Source organism: Anomaloglossus baeobatrachus, chromosome 4 (assembly GCF_048569485.1).
Source record: "Anomaloglossus baeobatrachus isolate aAnoBae1 chromosome 4, aAnoBae1.hap1, whole genome shotgun sequence".
Lineage (NCBI taxonomy): Eukaryota > Metazoa > Chordata > Amphibia > Anura > Aromobatidae > Anomaloglossus > Anomaloglossus baeobatrachus.
In genome coordinates, this window is record NC_134356.1 from 78,643,984 (window position 1) to 78,664,217 (window position 20,234).

A 20,234-nucleotide genomic window follows, 5' to 3' on the forward strand; every position below is an offset into this window, starting at 1 on the left:
AAATCCTTTATTAGAAATAAAAAACACAAACATATATCCTGGTTCACCACTTTAATAAGCCCGAAAAAGCCCTCCATGTCCGTCGTAATCCAGGATGTTCCAGCGTCGCTTCCAGCTCTGCTGGATGGAGGTGACCGGAGCTGCAGAAGACACCGCCGCTCCTGTCAGCTCCACACGGCAACTGAAGACAGCCGCGCGATCAGCTGAGCTGTCACTGAGGTTACCCACGGCCACCGCTGGATCCAGTGACAGTGGGTAACCTCAGTGACAGCTCAGCTGATCGCGCTATTCCCTTCATTAGCTGCATGGAGCTGTCAGGAGCGGCGGTGTCTTCTCCAGCTCCGGTCACCTTCATGCAGCAGAGCTGGAAGCAACGCTGGACCATCCTGGATTACGCCGGACATGGAGGGCTTTTTCGGGCTGATTGTAAAGCAGGCATAAAATGCTCAATACAATTTATCCTTCACCTAGACCTCAGATGGATTCTAAGGACAATTCTTATTTAGAGAGCGATGAAAAAGATATGGACGCAGATGAAGAAGAAAATTCAGACAAAGTCGTGGCAGATATAATGATCAAAAACTTAATAAAAAGCGAACTCAATTCTTACAATAACTGATGGAACCACAAATCGTAAAAACTTCTCCATAGAATTCAGAGAAGAAGAACACAGAGAAGGTCAAAACATCAGACAATTTCAAAACAGAAACGAAACATGAAGAAATAAAAAGGGTGGTGCATATTCTCCAAGAAACACAAGAGGGATCCTCTAAAATGCGCTAAAATATTTACAAAAAAATGTATTATTCAAATCTTAAGATTGCCAGTTTAGAAGACGAATCCTGGAAAAAACAAACAACTTAAAGATGAAAGAAATACCACCTGTTTCCAATCTTCTACTGTCCACTTTTTGGCAAACTTGAGCCAACGTTTCTTATGACAATATTGAAGTTGATGCTTCGTCATCTTTTTTCGGGCCACCATTCCAGACTTGTGTAACATGTTCTACACGGTGCTTGCATAGACATCTGTGATCTCATTATTATGTCGCATATGAGCTGCCTCAACTGCTGTGTTTGTCATGCCAGAACTGATAGACCTTGTGATGAGTCGACTTGTTGACTGAGATATTTTGCCTGGACATCCACCACTTTGTTTTTAACAATTTCACCCTGGGTGATTTTTCATTTTTGTTTTTTCCTTTCCTTCTTCCAAGAGCCATAACTTTTTTTATTTTTCTGTCAATATAGCCATATGAGGGCTTTTTTTTTTGTGAGATGAGTTGTACTTTTGAACGACACCATTCATTCTGCCCCATATTGTGCTGGAAAATGGGAAAAGAATTCCAAGTGCGGAAAAATTGCAGAAAAAAAACTGCAATTGCATGATTGTTTTGGGGTTTTTCATTTACTGTGTTCATTATATGGTAAAACTACTGACCTGGTATTATGATTCCCCAGCTCAGTACAAGTTTGGAGACACCAAACATGTATAGTTTTACTTTTATCTAAGTGGTAAAAAAAAAAATTCAGAAGTTTGTTAAAAAATAAATAAATTGCGATTTAGTGGCCATTTTCCGAGACCTGCAGCATTCTCATTTTTTTGGGATCTGGGGTTAAGTGAAGGCTTATTTTTTGCATGTTCTTGAGCTAGCGTTTTTACATATACATATTCATATATTTTTAGAAAGATGTGACTTTTTGATCGCCTGTTATTGCATTTTAATGCAATGTTGTGGCGACCAAAAAAACGTAATTCTGAAGTTTTGATTATTTTTCTCCTTATGACATGTACCAAGCAGATTCATTGATTTTATATTTTGATAGATCGGGCATTTCTGAACTCGGTAATACCAAATATGTGTATTTTTTTATTACGGTTTTATCTTTAATGGGGCAAAAGGGGGTGATTTGAACATTTATTTTTAAAACTTTTATTGATTTTCCTAGACTTTATGACTGCACAGTATGATGCTTCAGCAGAAGGGAGATGCTGCTCTCTTGTGAGTGCTGGCGCTCTGCTAGCATTCACATGAAACACGACATGGCAGCCACAAGGGTCATCATCTGAATACTCAGTGCCATGCCAACCCATTGTTGCCCAATAATTGCATCATGGGGCCGCCAATGGCGGTGTGGAACGACACGATCTCCGCTAGTGCGCTTTAGATCACGATATAAGGTGTCAACACGCGCGGGTGGTTATCCGTGCAATACATGATCAATGATGTAAAGCTACATCATTGGTCATGAAGGGGTTAAATGGATGGACGGAGTTCATTTCATATTCTTCACACTGTCATGGCACTCACATGATGCAGTTTGGCAATTTTCTTGGCTGAGAGACCGTTATTGATGAGCTGTATGATGCCGTTTCTCTTTTCTTGGGAAATCTTCATAGCTTTATAGCTGCTCCTTGGTTCTAACCAGTGACATTTTGCTTGGGAATCAACCTAATAACACACTGAGCTACTAGTGAATGTGAGAACGGGTTATGATTTGTAGTAAGAAGAAAAGGATTTTTCCACCACCAGGAGCAAAACAGTAACAATGCAATGACATGTCAAGAATCTGCATCACTAATCCTATTGCTAAATAGTTGAAACTTAAATTTATGTATGAGACAGCCAAGATGATTGCCTATAAATAAAGGTGGTTTCATGCTCAAAGTTGTAGTGCTTGGTGAGATATGGAGCCTGAAAATCAAACGTTGAAAACATTGTTACCCTTTTGCTTGTCAGTGTATGTGCCCAATATCTTGTGTACATTGTTGCCCTTAAACTTGTGTTGAGTAAAATACTGTGTGTTAAGAACTGGTGGTTTCTGGCAGTGAATGGTTTAACATTTGGTCCCGGCTAGCCAAGATTAACAGCAGCGTACGGTCTACAAAGGTGTTCCGCCCTCACGACACAAGTCCACACACCCAGCCAGAATCCTAACTTTCATGGAGTGTGCCGGGGAGCAAGAAATGCAGACCTCACCCACAACTACCGCCCCCCTACTATGTACACAATCATAATCTCAGTGTGGTGGTAATTTTTTTTTGAGTCAGACACAAACTATATTAGCAAAATTTTTAAAGTGTTCAGGTAAAGTATTGGGTACAGCTTTAGGCCTCCGACACACTCACGTGCCGCCGATCCGCATGTGCCATTTTTTACACGGACCGGAGACATGTGCACACGGGGACCTAGGTAATCCCTATGGTTAGGAGACATGTATTTTGGAACGGAACATGTGTCCGTTCCGTACTTACGTGTCTCCGTGTGTTAAAAATGCTGACATGTCCGTGTTGCTCCGGCAGCACGGGTGTCACACGGCTCGCACCCGTACCACACGAATGTAGTGTGGATGCGGTCCCGTGTGACACGCGCCGGAGAAAACACACATGTGAGAGAAAAAAAAAAAATCGTTACTCACCTTCTCCAGCCCTCCTGTCTCTGCCGCTGCTGTCACTTGCTGCCGACCGCCGCTCATTATACTCATTTAATATTCACTTCACTGCGGCCGGTGGCAGAAGCAGCGGGGAGACGGCAGGGCTGGAGCCGAAGATCAGCACCACGGACAGCAGGAAAGACCACGTGAGTATGCAAATTATCGGTTCTCCGTGTGTTATCGTGGATAGCACACAGAGAACACACGTGGCCCGCACGTACCAGAGACACGTACTTACCTACACGCAACACGCAGGGGAAATACGTGTCTCGCGGCACGTGCGTGATTTTCACGTGAGTGTGTCGGAGGCCTTAGACAGATTTACAGATAAAAGCCACGTGTGTTGGGACACTCAGGGCTTCAGATTACAATTTCACTCTAGTGTCATTCAATGACAGGGACTAAAGGGTGCTTTACACGCTGCAACATCACTAGCGATCTCGTTAGCGATGTGACACGCCAGATCGCAGATGTGGTCTACCGAGATCGCACATAGGTCATTTTATAGCGCCGGTCACATGTGCGATCTCGTCAGATCTCATCTGCGATCTAGCGTGTCACATTGCTAACAAGATCGCTAGCGATGTCGCAGCTTGTAAAGCACCCTTAATACCCAAGATCGCAGCCGCAATTACATTCAGAATGTAGGGTACCAACAAGCAATCACACGTTCTTAATGACATACTTTACCACACCCTGGGAGAGAGCTGTATCATCAATAGCAGTGACTTTCATGGAAAAACATAACTGTAATAATGGTAGTCGAAGAACCTTTGCCACCTTGGAATCTATAAAACTTGCTGCAGAACACAATGCAGGCCTTAAACCATGTGAGGGAATACAATCCATTTAGTTCTTATAGAAACCATCTTGTCTTATAACTGAATGATGTCATAGGGTTCAGCTAACACTGATGGGCAGGCAAGTTTCACATTTCTACACACACCCTTTCGGCTCTTATAGGTGCATAGTTTTGAGCAGTTATTCCTTTGTTTGAGGTACTAAATAACCTGGTTACATGATGTAATAATGCAGAAACTTTCAGTACACCATAAAGCGTATGTGTTGCATTGATTTCCCAAGCTCTTGTAAAACAAATCTTATTAATTTGGAGTTCAAATGGCATATATAAATTAATACTACACATGAAAATAAGCAGCTTTGTAATATATCTTATCAGAGAAATCTGTTTCTTCCTCTGCCAGAATTGATCAGTCATTATCAAAATTCTCAATTCCAAGGTGAAATCTGTATTCAGTGAAGACTTTCCAATTACTGAGATAGGAGATGGCGGCTGGTGCTGATGAGAAGGAAGGGGAGGGGGAGGAGCTCCTACTTCTGCATGTAGCTCCTCACTATGACTCTAGCTCCTCCCTATGCATGCAGCTCCTTCCTCTGCCTTTAGCTCCTCCTGTTGTCATAGAATCTCATCAGTAACAACTGCTATGGTCTCTGTACAGACAAAAGACCCTAGCTGCACAACTAACAGCACCGCTTTAGACCAGACTCACTAAATAGCCATCATAGTGTTTTTCGTGCCTCCTGAGGAAACAGATTGGAGGCCACAAAGCACTGCCTACAAGAGAAGATGGAGTGCAGTAAATCCCGTGTGAGCTACACTGAGACAGGTACAAATAAGGTAAAAGGATAAAGGGGCTGTCATGTAAAACTCTTGAAGGGTCCTTACTCCCCCTCCCCACCATCAGCCACAGATCGTCATGACGATTATCTGATCAGCCTGAAAGTTTAGGAATTTACGACGTGGCCCGTTAATGCTAGAAAAATGAAAAACATACTGCCAGAATCCCGGTGGAGCGCTGAACCCAGCACACCGTTTAGCTTGACTGGGAGATCGCTGGTATCATGACAAATTAGTATTGGCCAGTAAAATCATGCTAGATGCGTTGTGTTTGGTATCTATGTAAATGTAAAATCGAGATAAAATATGAAGCTAATATCTTTCACCTGTGTGGCCCAGGGGCAAAGATATGTGAAAAGCTAGAATTAAAGAACTCTGTGACACTCTTGGCACAGCCCACAAGAGACTGTAAAATGAGGTCACAGAGAGGGGGGATTACCTGAGGGCATAAGAGCGATTAGCTTCTTGATGGGGGGAGTCAGTAGAGGAGGGCATCAGTAAGTGGTGGTGCTGGCCGTTTCTACCATCTTCTTCTCTTGGAGTCCTTACCTCCCTAAATTCGGACGTCACATCTATGGCACGAGTTTAGTAAGTTTCACGTTTATACCTTTTATTTTTATGTAACTGTCTATACTGTATTTGTATTGTTCCCTTTTGTAAATTCTTTTATATTTTTTAAACTGCCTATTTTTGGATTAAATATATAAAATTTAATAGTTTGTTTCCTTCTGTTCTATATACCGTCCGAAAGGCCTTCTGCTATCTGAAATGGGTCCCCAGCTACCTGTAAAAAGTCTGGGTGGTGGCAGCGTAATTATTATTGCATAGAATTATAGGAGTGCTATAATTAAGGGTACCGAGGTATATATATATTCCATTAGCGGGAATCAGTGATATATACATTTACCCTTGCTGTGAGACCAACAATATTTGGCATTATTAGCTCAGCTGCCTCATTTTATGCATTGTCCTGCAGTACCAAAAGTGGCCTGCCGACAAGGGGGGCGCTAGAGAGTAGTCGTGTTCGTGACAAATTAGTGAACAGCTGCGGGATATCTGAGTGACTCCCCCAGCTGTTCCTGACAAATTGGTGGCAGCAGTGGGATATCTGAGTGACTCCCCCGGCTGTTCGTGACATGGGGCTAGAAAAAAAAAAAACACACGGACAACAGCAGACAATCAACTGCTGCTTTCTTCCAAGGAAAATCCCATATATAAAAGAGCTGGAGATACCAAGAAGAGGTCCACATAGAACTATAGCCAGCAACTAAGGCTGGTGCAGGGTGAGTATAAATAGCCCCTCCCAAGCTGTGATAGTGTAGTGGTGCTATAGAGATGCCGCCATGCAGGACTCAAATACCGTACAGTAGAGAGGAGGCAGGGAGGAAATACCTAGTCTATCAATAAAGCCGGGGGTGGGGGGGGGGGAAATCATCAGTCTGTATATTGGCAACAGAAGTAAAAGAGGCACACATTCGGTTAGTTGAGGCCGTCTAACATGTGGCGCTCCACCTATTACAGCGAAGACAATTATTATCGACTACTCTGTCGTAGTACCTAACTGGCCAGACTTCTGAATCCTCCCAGCGCAAATACACTGCACTGGGAAGATTTGCCAGTTTCTGAACCGGGAACAGTGGTCACGTGAAAATAATTATGCGAAATGCTATGCCCAGCTACAATCTGACTAGAGGGGTGTGGCCTCAATCAATACAAGTGTATGGAGCAGGCGCGTTCGACTAGTAGGCACGGACATCTAACGGGGGCAGCATTGCTTAGAACACTTGTATGGAGTGAGGCTGCTCCCACTAGTTGGGTTCTGCCCGGGAATATGCATATCGCACAATGGCGGTCACTTTATCGCCATTCCCGGCTCAGAAGGCGGCTAATCCTCCCACGCAGTGTGTCTACTGGGCGGATTGATAAGTCTGCAGTCAGAGTGACACATGGGCATATATGATGTCATTTGCCGTATGCAGTGGCATCGCTCACCTATCACACCTTTGATATGCCATACAAGCTGGGATCACCAGTGAAGCCAGCGATTTGCTACAGGAAACATGCATCTCATGCAAGTATCACATGGAGGCCACTGATTGGCTGCATGCTAGCATAACCAATAGGGCCAGTGATTGACTGAAGGGTGAAGGGGGTACTTGGAGTACATGCTAGCATCATCAGCGTGACCATTGATTGGCTGCAGTGGGCACATGAGGTACATGCTAGTGTCATAAATATGGCCACTAATTGGCTGCAAGGGGCATGTGCAGTACATGATAGTATCACCACTGATTGGCTGCAGGGGTCACTTGGAGAACACGCTATCATCACCAGTGTGATCACAGAATAGCTGCAAAGGGTATGTGTGGTACCTGCTAGTTTCACCATGTGCGGTAAAGGGTGTCGTCACCACTAATTGTCTATAGGGGTACATGCAGTACATGCTATCGTTACCAATAAGGTCACAGAATAGCTACAGAGGGCACGTGCGGCACATGCTAGCGTCACCAGTGAGGTCACAGAATAGCTGCTAGCTGCAGGGGGAACGTGTGGGACTTGCTAGCATCACCACTGATTGGCTGCAGATATGGTCCCATCATTACTTTAGGAGAGTAGAAGGAGGCAGGTGGAGACCTCCAGCGCAGCAGGGAAGGTAGGCTTTGCTTTCTTTCATACTATCATAGTTTTTAAGGTTGAAGGGAGACTCTAAGTCCATCTAGTTCAACCCGTAGCCTAACATGTTGATCCAGAGGAAGGCAAAAAAACCCCAATGTGGCAAACAAGTTCCAATGGGAAAAAATTTCCTTCCTGACTCCACATCCGGCAATCAGACTAGTTCCCTGGATCAATACCCTGTCATAAAATCTAATATACATAACTGGTAATATTAAATTTTTCAAGAAAGGCATCCAGGCTCTGCTTAAATGTTAGTAGGGAATCACTCATTACAACATCATGCGGCAGAGAGTTCCATAGTCTCACTGCTCGCACAGTAAAGAATCCTCGTCTGTGATTATGAGTAAACCTTCTTTCCTCAAGACGTAGCGGATGCCCCCGTGTTCCAGTCGCAGGCCTAGGTGTAAAATTTGCTTATTAATTTCCTGCAGTCGCTGTAAGTTTTTATAGATCTAGACGACTGATTTCACTTTTAATTTACCACCACTAAGTAAGTATCTGATTGTGACAGTACGCAACATGGACATACCGACAGCAGTCCTCACTACAGTCCCCAGGCCCCGCAGCCCCCACTGCAGACAGTCCCCAGGCCCCGCAGTCCCCACTGCACACAGTCCCCAGGCCCCGCAGTCCCCACTGCACACAGTCCCCAGGCCCCGCAGTCCCCACTGCACACAGTCCCCAGGCCCCGCAGTCCCCACTGCAGACAGTCCCCAGGCCTCGCAGTCCCCACTGCAGACAGTCCCCAGGCCTCGCAGTCCCCACTGCAGACAGTCCCCAGGCCCCGCAGTCCCCACTGCAGACAGTCCCCAGGCCTAGCAGTCCCCACTGCACACAGTCCCCAGGCCCCGCAGTCCCCACTGCAGACAGTCCCCAGGCCTAGCAGTCCCCACTGCAGACAGTCCCCAGGTCCCGCAGTCCCCACTGCAGACAGTCCCCAGGCCCCGCAGTCCCCACTGCAGACAGTCCCCAGGCCCCGCAGTCCCCACTGCAGACAGTCCCCAGGCCCCGCAGTCCCCACTGCAGACAGTCCCCAGGCCCCGCAGTCCCCACTGCACACAGTCCCCAGGCCCTGCAGTCCCCACTGCACACAGTCCCCAGGCCCCCGCAGTCCCCACTGCACACAGTCCCCCGCAGTCCCCACTGCACACAGTCCCCAGGCCCCCGCAGTCCCCACTGCACACAGTCACCGGCCCCGCAGTCCCCACTGCAGTCCCCAGGCCCCGCAGTCCCCACTGCACACAGTGCCCAGGCCCCGCAGTCCCCACTGCACACAGTCCCCAGGCCCCGCAGTCCCCACTGCAGACAGTCCCCAGGCCCCGCAGTCCCCACTGCACAAAGTCCCCAGGCCCCGCAGTCCCCACTGCACACAGTCCCCAGGCCCCGCAGTCCCCACTGCAGACAGTCCCCAGGCCCCGCAGTCCCCACTGCACACAGTCCCCACTACAGACAGTCCCCAGGCCCCGCAGTCCCCACTGCAGACAGTCCCCACTGCAGACAGTCCCCAGGTCCCGCAGTCCCCACTGCAGACAGTCCCCAGGCCCCGCAGTCCCCACTGCACACAGTCCCCACTACAGACAGTCCCCAGGCCCCGCAGTCCCCACTGCAGACAGTCCCCAGGCCCCGCAGTCCCCACTGCACACAGTCCCCAGGCCCTGCAGTCCCCACTGCACACAGTCCCCAGGCCCTGCAGTCCCCACTGCACACAGTCCCCAGGCCCCCGCAGTCCCCACTGCACACAGTCCCCCGCAGTCCCCACTGCACACAGTCCCCAGGCCCCCGCAGTCCCCACTGCACACAGTCACCGGCCCCGCAGTCCCCACTGCAGTCCCCAGGCCCCGCAGTCCCCACTGCACACAGTGCCCAGGCCCCGCAGTCCCCACTGCACACAGTGCCCAGGCCCCGCAGTCCCCACTGCAGACAGTCCCCAGGCCCCGCAGTCCCCACTGCACAAAGTCCCCAGGCCCCGCAGTCCCCACTGCACACAGTCCCCAGGCCCCGCAGTCCCCACTGCACACAGTCCCCAGGCCCCGCAGTCCCCACTGCACACAGTCCCCACTACAGACAGTCCCCAGGCCCCGCAGTCCCCACTGCAGACAATCCCCAGGCCCCGCAGTCCCCACTGCAGACAGTCCCCAGGTCCCGCAGTCCCCACTGCAGACAGTCCCCAGGCCCCGCAGTCCCCACTGCACACAGTCCCCACTGCACACAGTCCCCACTGCACACAGTCCCCACTACAGACAGTCCCCAGGCCCCGCAGTCCCCACTGCAGACAGTCCCCAGGCCCCGCAGTCCCCACTGCAGACAGTCCCCAGGCCCCACTGCAGACAGTCCCCAGGCCCCGCAGCCCCCACTGCAGACAGTCCCCAGCCCCCACTGCAGACAGTCCCCAGGCCCCGCAGCCCCCACTGCAGACAGTCCCCAGGCCCCGCAGCCCCCACTGCAGACAGTCCCCACTGCAGACAGTCCCCAGGCCCCGCAGCCCCCACTGCAGACAGTCCCCAGGCCCCGCATCCCCCACTGCAGACAGTCTCCAGGCCCCGCAGCCCCCACTGCAGACAGTCCCCAGGCCCCACTGCAGACAGTCCCCAGGCCCCGCAGCCCCCACTGCAGACAGTCCCCAGGCCCCGCAGCCCCCACTGCAGACAGTCCCCAGGCCCCGCAGCCCCCACTGCAGACAGTCCCCAGGCCCCGCATCCCCCACTGCAGACAGTCTGCAGTTCCGCCGTCTTCTCACACACAACGTCATCTATCCCCAGGAAAAGCAATGGATCGCGGAGCAATGGATCGTCCCACGTGCAGGAGACCTCAGAGCGCACGGATTCGCCAGCGGTGAGAGGCCATCAGTGCGCTTGCGTTTGCCGGACAAGATGGCGGATGACAAGGTGAGTGCGGGAAGAGCAGCGGGTGCAGATGTCTTTCTTTGAGTCTTGTCCTGGCCTTTAGGCTTTGTGAGGACTGATAGTACTGAATGTACAGGGCGGGCTCAGGACATGGCTGACTGCGGGCACTACATGATGAATCCAGATGCTGCCATCCTGTGCAGATGCCTGTGTGACCGGATGACAGAGAGAAGGTGAAGCATGGCATCCCCCTGCACAGCAGTGCCGGCAGCAGTCATCATTGCTGGGCAGAAGGGCACTGGCATTATATAAAAAAGGTGACTGGAATTAAATGGGTTTTCTGGTTTCAGAAGTCTCCTATCTCCAGTCACAGTTTGTTTTGAAAAATAAATTGTGCTTTACCCCCCTCCCCGGGTCCAGCGCTGCTCACGGTGTCTATAATTGTCGGAACTGCTGACGTTACGTTGACACCTCTGCAGCCAATCAGCTCAATGGCTCTTCCGGCACAAAACGTTCCGAAACACTGAACTGTCTGTCTGCAGCGCTGTTGACACTGGTAGCAGGATTCTCCAGGAGTGGCTGAGCGTGTGACTCCACACTGTGCAGTGAGCATAGTGTCAGGATTCTCCAGGTGTGTGACTCCACACTGTGCAGTGAGCACACTGTCAGGATTCTCCAGGTGTGTGACTCCACACTGCAGTGAGCACAGTGTCAGGATTCTCCAGGTGTGTGACTCCACACTGTGCAGTGAGCACACTGTCAGGATTCTCCAGGTGTGTGACTCCACACTGCGCAGTGAGCACACTGTCAGGATTCTCCAGGTGTGTGACTCCACACTGTGCACTGAGCACACTGTCAGGATTCTCCAGGTGTGTGACTCCACACTGTGCAGTGAGCACACTGTCAGGATTCCCCAGGTGTGTGACTCCACACTGTGCAGTGAGCACACTGTCAGGATTCCCCAGGTGTGTGACTCCACACTGTGCAGTGAGCACACTGTCAGGATTCTCCAGGTGTGTGACTCCACACTGCAGTGAGCACAGTGTCAGGATTCTCCAGGTGTGTGACTCCACACTGTGCAGTGAGCACACTGTCAGGATTCTCCAGGTGTGTGACTCCACACTGCGCAGTGAGCACACTGTCAGGATTCTCCAGGTGTGTGACTCCACACTGTGCACTGAGCACACTGTCAGGATTCTCCAGGTGTGTGACTCCACACTGTGCACTGAGCACACTGTCAGGATTATCCAGGTGTGTGACTCCACACTGTGCAGTGAGCACACTGTCAGGATTATCCAGGTGTGTGACTCCACACTGTGCAGTGAGCACACTGTCAGGATTCCCCAGGTGTGTGACTCCACACTGTGCAGTGAGCACACTGTCAGGATTCCCCAGGTGTGTGACTCCACACTGTGCAGTGAGCACACTGTCAGGATTCCCCAGGTGTGTGACTCCACACTGTGCAGTGAGCACACTGTCAGGATTCCCCAGGTGTGTGACTCCACACTGTGCAGTGAGCACACTGTCAGGATTCCCCAGGTGTGTGACTCCACACTGTGCAGTGAGCACACTGTCAGGATTCCCCAGGTGTGTGACTCCACACTGTGCAGTGAGCACACTGTCAGGATTCCCCAGGTGTGTGACTCCACACTGTGCAGTGAGCACACTGTCAGGATTCTCCAGGTGTGTGACTCCACACTGTGCAGTGAGCACACTGTCAGGATTCCCCAGGTGTGTGACTCCACACTGTGCAGTGAGCACACTGTCAGGATTCCCCAGGTGTGTGACTCCACACTGTGCAGTGAGCACACTGTCAGGATTCCCCAGGTGTGTGACTCCACACTGTGCAGTGAGCACACTGTCAGGATTCTCCAGGCGTATTACCATGGGTATGTGATGTGTATACAGGAGGTGACATGCGTGGCCTCGCTCTGTGCCAGCTATGGAGCTGGAGACGTCCAGTCAGAATGTGGAAACCACACGCATGTGGTCACATTACCCCCCACGGCCATCCCCAGAGGATTCCCAAGCCTGAGCCCCCAGCCCGGACAGCCCCTTTAATAGACAGCCATATGAGGGCTTGTTTTTTGCAGGATGAGTTATAGTTTTCAATAACAAAATTACATTTTACCATATAATGGGCTGGAAAATAGGAAGTAAAAAGTTAGCTAAAATGGTTAAATTCCCCCCCCCCCCCCCCACACCTCATATCCCCCCTTTCCTTTTGGTTTTGTCTTTATGGCATGCATTGTACAGTAATGATCTAGTAACTTGATTCTTCAGGTCTGTACAATTATAGTGACACCAAACCAAAGGTTTTTCTATATATATATATATATATATATATATATATATATATATATGAACTTTTTAGTAAGATGTGGTTTGTGTACCATTTTCTGAGGTCGCTGCCTATGGTTTTCCGTTGCTGGGACGGTGTGGCGGTTATTTTTTTGTCTTGGCGAGTTGATGGTTTTCTTGCTATCGTATTAGAGAACATAACTATATTTATTGCTATTGTTTAACACAGTTCCAGTTTTTCAGTTTAGATTTCTTTACTTTTTTTTTTTTTTTTTTTGTTTCATTAGGTGAGTCACACTTTTAGATTTTGTTTTTGTTTAAACTCTATTTTTTAAGGGACTTATTTGATCACTTGTATGATACACTGGCTGAAGCTTTGCAGTTTATTTGTAATAGAGAATGAAACACTCTCTAATAAAGCCCATATCAAACATTGCAGGGCTGTGTGTATTGGGTAAAATTCCCAGTTGTTTAAAGGGAATCTGTCACTAGGTTTTTGCTCCCCCATCTGAGAGCAGCATAATGTAGGGACAGAGACCCTGATTCCAGTGATGTGGCACTTACTGACCTAGTTGCTGTCATTTTGATAAAATCACTTGTTTTCTCTGCAGCAGATCTAGCAGTTATACAGCGCTTATGAATATACTGGACTACCTGCAGCACACCAAGTAGTCCTGTAATGATAATCTCCTGCTGATTAAACGGTGATTTTTATCAAAGCTACACTAAGCAGCCCAGTAAGTGACCGTTTGCTGGAATCAGGATCTCTGCCCCTACATTATGCTGCTCTTAGATTAGGTGGCGAAAACCTGATGACAGATTCCCTTTAAATAGTTTAATAGTTGGCTTCTGAGCTCACTCCATGACCCCATCCTCTTCATAGGATGCACCAGTTTGCTCTATGCTGGGAGGAGATTTAAAAATACTAAATGCAGGAAATTTGGTAATCGGTTCATAAAGAGATGATCAAAACAATGCGGTACAATGATCACTGGGCCGGCCAGAGCCCCGCCAACCTCCTACCTGTCAGAACCCCTGGCGTGATGTCATTCACGTGTCTTTCTGGGCCTACGAACCAGAAGAGGCACCGAAGATTATACTTGCCTGGCAATTCCCCCCACAAGTGCCGTCACTCTGGTGGTCTTACCATTTTTTTTTTTTCCAGCAGTCATCATGTGCTCGCCATATGCATGTGACTGCTGGAGCCGATCACTGGACTCGGCTGTCATCTGTCAAATCAATATGACAGGAGGAACTATCGGAGCAGCAGAACCGCTGCCAAGGGATTGACAGGATGAGTCTATTATTTATCTGCCTTTATTAATTTTTATTGTGGATTACCCTTGAAAAATGTTTCCTTTTCAGCTTTAGTAGGTTGCGATGAGCAGCTAAAGCCTGCTTTACATGTTACGATTTCACATACGATATTGTATGCGATCGTAACCGCCCCATCGTATGTGCGGCACGTTCAATTTGTTGAATGTGCGGCACAAACAATTAACCCCCGTCACACGCACTGACCTTCCATACGACCTCGATGTGGGCGGCAAACATCCACTTCCTGGAGTGGGAGGGACGTTCGGCGTCACAGCGACGTCACGCGGCAGCCAGCCAATAGACGCGGAGGGGCGGATATGAGCGGGACGTAAACATCCCGCCCACCACCATCCTTCCGCATTGCTGGCCGGGAGCCGCAGGACGCAGGTAAGATCTGTTCATCGTTCCCGGGGTGTCACACACAGCGATGTGTGCTACCCCAGGTACGATGAACAACCTGACGTTCAATTTTTAGGAATTGAACTACGTGCATGCGATGAACGTTTTACCGTTCAATCGCACGTACCTGTCACACACTGCAATGTACCTTACGATGCCGGATGTGCGTCACTTACGACGTGACCCCGCCAACATATCGTAAGATACATTGCAGTGTGTAAAGCGGGCTTAAAAGAAACAATTTGTTAGGAAAGTTGGGTAGCAACATCATTCCCCCACAAAAAAGAATCACTAAATCTTCCTTGCATAGTGTTTCTTAATAAGTGAATGTTATGTAATTAAAGGGCAATGTAGATCTGGCAATAATAAAATGTAGCTTCTCGTTTTTTACTGATCTCCAGCATAAAAAGCTGTGAAAAGTTGCATCATTTTGGCACAGCTCAAGGCTACATGACTATTTAGCAACGTTTGGCTGTCGCTAGCTCTGATAAAGTGGGTGTATGACGAGCCGCAGCGTTTGCTGCCACACATCTTACGCCAGCAAGGACTGGAGTAGGATCTGGGTGAGTCACTCTATGTGACACTCCTGATTTATGAAGAGGTTATGCCTCAGGAGCGTCTGCAGTGCACCTCATCACGATCAGTGTGTACAGCGCCGTCTTGATGAATCGGGGCCTCTATTTTTGAGGAGTTTAGCAATTTGGAGGAGGATAAGGAGATATGGGCCCATACCTGAATTCCTTAAATGATTTTCTCCTTAAGACCACCATGTTTCTGTCTCCATGTCTATTTGTCCACCTAAGTGTTATTTTTGCACAATTTTTTTGATGCATTTTTCAGGTGTGAAAGAAGCTTTTTTTTACTGTATCATCACAGTGCAAAAACGCTGAAAAAGCATAGCATGAAATTTGTGCTGCACATTTGCTGCATTTTTAGCAGAATTTTGGTGACAAAAACAAACTCTATTGACATGTACTGTAGACATAACACAGATATAATCTGCTTGAAAGTGGCACCAAAAAGCAGCAAAAACCCAGCTATTAGTTCATTTTATATGCATCATTTTTAGGCTCTGTGCCCACGTTGCGTATTTGCATGCAGTTATGCTGCGTTGTGCACTGCAGCGTAACTGCATGCGTCCTGCGTCCCCTGCACAATCTATGAAGATTGTGCATAATCCATGCCCACGTGGCGTTTTAGAACGCAGCGATTTGCATGCTGCCAAATCGCTGCGTTCTAAAAAGCAACATGTCACTTCTTTCGTGCGCTCTGCATGCTGTCTCCACTCTGTCTATACGGAGAGGCAGCATCCAGAGCGCACGAATTCTGCAGTCACCAAAGTTTCAGAACGGAGCTTTTCAGCTGTGCTCTGAAGCGCACATGCAGTGACTTTTACACTGCGGTGCAGAGCGCACACACGTGGGCACATAGCTTTACTGATTGGAGTAAGGCTACGTGTGCACTTTTGCAGCGTCACGGGCAATTAGTTGCCCGTGGCGCACAAAGTCGTTAACCCCCCGTCACATGTACTTACCTGCTGAGCGACCTCGCTGTGGACGGCGAACATCCACTTCCTGAAGGGGGAGGGACGTTCGGCGTCACAGCGATGTCACACAGCGGCCGGCCAATAGAAGCGTAGGGGCGGAGATGAGCGGGACGTAACATCCCGCCCACCTCCTTCCTTCCGCATTGCCGGTGGAACGCAGGTAAGCTGCAGTTCATCGTCCCCAGGGTGTCACACGGAGCGATGTGTGCTACCCCGGGTACGATGAACAACCAGCACAAACAAGAATAAACGATTTTTTAAAAATAAACGACGTGTAAACGATACATGATTTGTAACTGATTTGAGATTGTTCTGAGACGCTCGCAGGTGTCACACGAAACGACGTTGCAAACTATGCTGGATGTGCGTCACGAAAACTGTTACCCCGACGACATATCGCACGATAGATCGCCTCGTGTCACGCCCGCATTAAGGTTTTGGCTGTAGAAAAAAAACAGCAAAAATGCCATGAGTGTCCATTTTTGTCATCAGTGTACAGTCCATGTGTCTGTATTACCATCAGTGTACGGTCCGTGTGTCCATTATTACTATGTGTGTCATCAGTGTATGGTACATATGTCTGTTTTCACCATCACTTTGTCATCAGTGTATGGTCCATGTGTCCATTTTTTACCATCAGTGTGTCATCAGTGTACGGTCCGTGTGTCTGTATTACCATCAGTGTGTCATCAGTGTACGGTCCGTGTGTCTGTATTACCATCAGTGTGTCATCAGTGTACGGTCCGTGTGTCTTTATTACCATCAGTGTGTCATCAGTGTACGGTCCATGTGTCTGTATTACCATCAGTGTGTCATCAGTGTACGGTCCGTGTGTCAGTATTACCATCAGTGTGTCATCAGTGTACGGTCCGTGTGTCAGTATTGTCATCAGTGTACAGTCCGTGTGTCTGTATTACCATCAGTGTGTCATCAGTGTACGGTCCGTGTGTCTGTATTACCATCAGTGTGTCATCAGTGTACAGTCTGTGTCTATATTTACCATCAGTGTACGGTCCGTGTGTCTTTATTACCATCAGTGTGTCATCAGTGTATGGTCCGTGTGTCAGTATTACCATCAGTGTGTCATCAGTGTACGGTCCGTGTGTCAGTATTACCATCAGTGTGTCATCAGTGTACGGTCCGTGTGTCTGTATTACCATCAGTGTGTCATCAGTGTACGGTCCGTGTGTCTGTATTACCATCAGTGTGTCATCAGTGTATGGTCCGTGTGTCTTTATTACCATCAGTGTGTCATCAGTGTACGGTCTGTGTGTCTGTATTACCATCAGTGTACGGTCCATGTGTCCATTATTACCATCAGTGTGTCATCAGTGTACGGTCCATGTGTCCATTATTACCATCAGTGTACGGTCCGTGTGTCCGTTTTCACCATCAGTGTGTCATCAGTGTACGGTCCGTGTCTGTATTACCATCAGTGTACGGTCCGTGTGTCTGTATTACCATCAGTGTGTCATCAGTGTACGGTCCGTGTGTCAGTATTACCATCAGTGTGTCATCAGTGTACGGTCCGTGTGTCAGTATTACCATCAGTGTGTCATCAGTGTACGGTCCGTGTGTCAGTATTACCATCAGTGTGTCATCAGTGTACGGTCCGTGTGTCTGTATTACCATCAGTGCGTCATCAGTGTACGGTCCGTGTTTCTGTATTACCATCAGTGCGTCATCAGTGTACGGTCCGTGTTTCTGTATTACCATCAGTGTGTCATCAGTGTACAGTCTGTGTCTGTATTACCATCAGTGTGTCATCAGTGTACAGTCTGTGTCTGTATTACCATCAGTGTGTCATCAGTGTACGGTCCGTGTGTCTGTATTACCATCAGTGGGTCATCAGTGTACGGTCCGTGTGTCTGTATTACCATCAGTGCGTCATCAGTGTACGGTCCGTGTGTCTGTATTACCATCAGTGCGTCATCAGTGTACGGTCCGTGTGTCTGTATTACCATCAGTGCGTCATCAGTGTACGGTCCGTGTGTCTGTATTACCATCAGTGCGTCATCAGTGTACAGTCCGTGTGTCTGTATTACCATCAGTGTGTCATCAGTGTACAGTCCGTGTGTCTGTATTACCATCAGTGTGTCATCAGTGTACGGTCCGTGTGTCTGTATTACCATCAGTGCGTCATCAGTGTACGGTCCGTGTGTCTGTATTACCATCAGTGCGTCATCAGTGTACGGTCCATGTGTCTGTTTTACCATCAGTGTGTCATCAGTGTACGGTCAGTGTATTAAGCATATGGATGCCCTCTGTGCTGTACATGTTCTTCACTGACCCCTAGAATTATACTGGCCCTTTTTATCTGTAAGACTGGAAAGAAAGAAACAGACATGTCTCAGAGTTTTGCACAGTGAAACGTGCAGTGAAGACATGAAGGTGTGAATAGCACCATAGATTATAACAGGTACGCTTTGTAACCATGTAAAAAGAAAAACCAAAACAGATATAACACATACGTGCAAAACAGATGTCTGAATGAGGCCTAAATGTTTCCTCTCCAGAGCACAGACTTCTAGTTCTGCACGCTGCGGTACAGTATATTTCTAAATGCAGCTAAGGCTAAGTTCACACTTCCGTTGTTTTGCATCCGTCACAATCTGTCGCCTTGAGGAATTACGGTATCCTGCAAAATATTTTGCAGGAATCCATTTTTTCCCCATAGACTTCTATTAGTGACGGATTGTGACTGACGGCCTTGTATTGCATCCGCCGCATCATGGATCAGTCGTTTACTGACTGACCGTCAGGTGGGAGCAACGCTGAATGTAACATTTTTTGTGTGCGACTGATCGTTTTTTTTACTGTGAGCATGCGCACAGTAAAAAACATGATGACTGTAAATTCAGTTCCAGCAGCCGGAACGATCGGCTGATCATCCGGCATCCAGCTTTTGTGAACGATCGGATGATCATCCGGCATCCGGCTTTTGTGAACGATCGGCTGATCATCCGGCATCCGGCTTTTGTGAACGATCGGCTGATCATCCGGCATCCGGCTTTTGTGAACGATCGGATGATCATCCGGCATCCGGCTTTTGTGAACGATCGGCTGATCATCCGGCATCCGGCTTTTGTGAACGATCGGCTGATCATCCGGCATCCGGCTTTTGTGAACGATCGGCTGATCACCTGGCATCCGGCTTTTGTGAACGATCGGCTGATCACCCGGCATCCGGCTTTTGTGAACGATCGGCTGATCACCCGGCATCCGGCTTTTGTGAACGATCGGCTGATCACCCGGCATGCGGCTTTTGTGAACGATCGGCTGATCACCCGGCATGCGGCTTTTGTGAACGATCGGCTGATCACCCGGCATCCGGCTTTTGTGAACGATCGGCTGATCACCCGGCATGCGGCTTTTGTGAACGATCGGCTGATCACCCGGCATCCGGCTTTTGTGAACGATCGGCTGATCACCCGGCATCCGGCTTTTGTGAACGATCGGCTGATCACCCGGCATCCGGCTTTTGTGAACGATCGGCTGATCACCCGGCATCCGGCTTTTGTGAACGATCGGCTGATCACCCGGCATCCGGCTTTTGTGAACGATCGGCTGATCACCCGGCATCCGGCTTTTGTGAACGATCGGCTGATCACCCGGCATCCGGCTTTTGTGAACGATCGGCTGATCACCCGGCATCCGGCTTTTGTGAACGATCGGCTGATCACCCGGCATCCGGCTTTTGTGAACGATCGGCTGATCACCCGGCATCCGGCTTTTGTGAACGATCGGCTGATCACCCGGCATCCGGCTTTTGTGAACGATCGGCTGATCACCCGGCATCCGGCTTTTGTGAACGATCGGCTGATCACCCGGCATCCGGCTTTTGTGAACGATCGGCTGATCACCCGGCATCCGGCTTTTGTGAACGATCGGCTGATCACCCGGCATCCGGCTTTTGTGAACGATCGGCTGATCACCCGGCATCCGGCTTTTGTGAACGATCGGCTGATCACCCGGCATCCGGCTTTTGTGAACGATCGGCTGATCACCCGGCATCCGGCTTTTGTGAACGATCGGCTGATCACCCGGCATCCGGCTTTTGTGAACGATCGGCTGATCAC

The 20,234-nt window shown here is 49.0% G+C and overlaps 1 protein-coding gene across 1 annotated transcript in view; it reads left to right on the top strand.

The window, feature by feature from the left end:
* The first annotated feature begins 10,555 nt into the window (after nucleotides 1-10,555).
* LOC142303223 (SLC35A4 upstream open reading frame protein) overlaps nucleotides 10,556-20,234 on the top strand; it is a 29,938-nt gene continuing 20,259 nt past the window's right edge. The window contains exon 1 of the mRNA XM_075344436.1: nucleotides 10,556-10,634. Coding sequence (XP_075200551.1) covers nucleotides 10,620-10,634 — 15 coding nt within the window. The 5' untranslated portion in view covers nucleotides 10,556-10,619. The remainder of the gene's footprint in view (nucleotides 10,635-20,234) is intronic.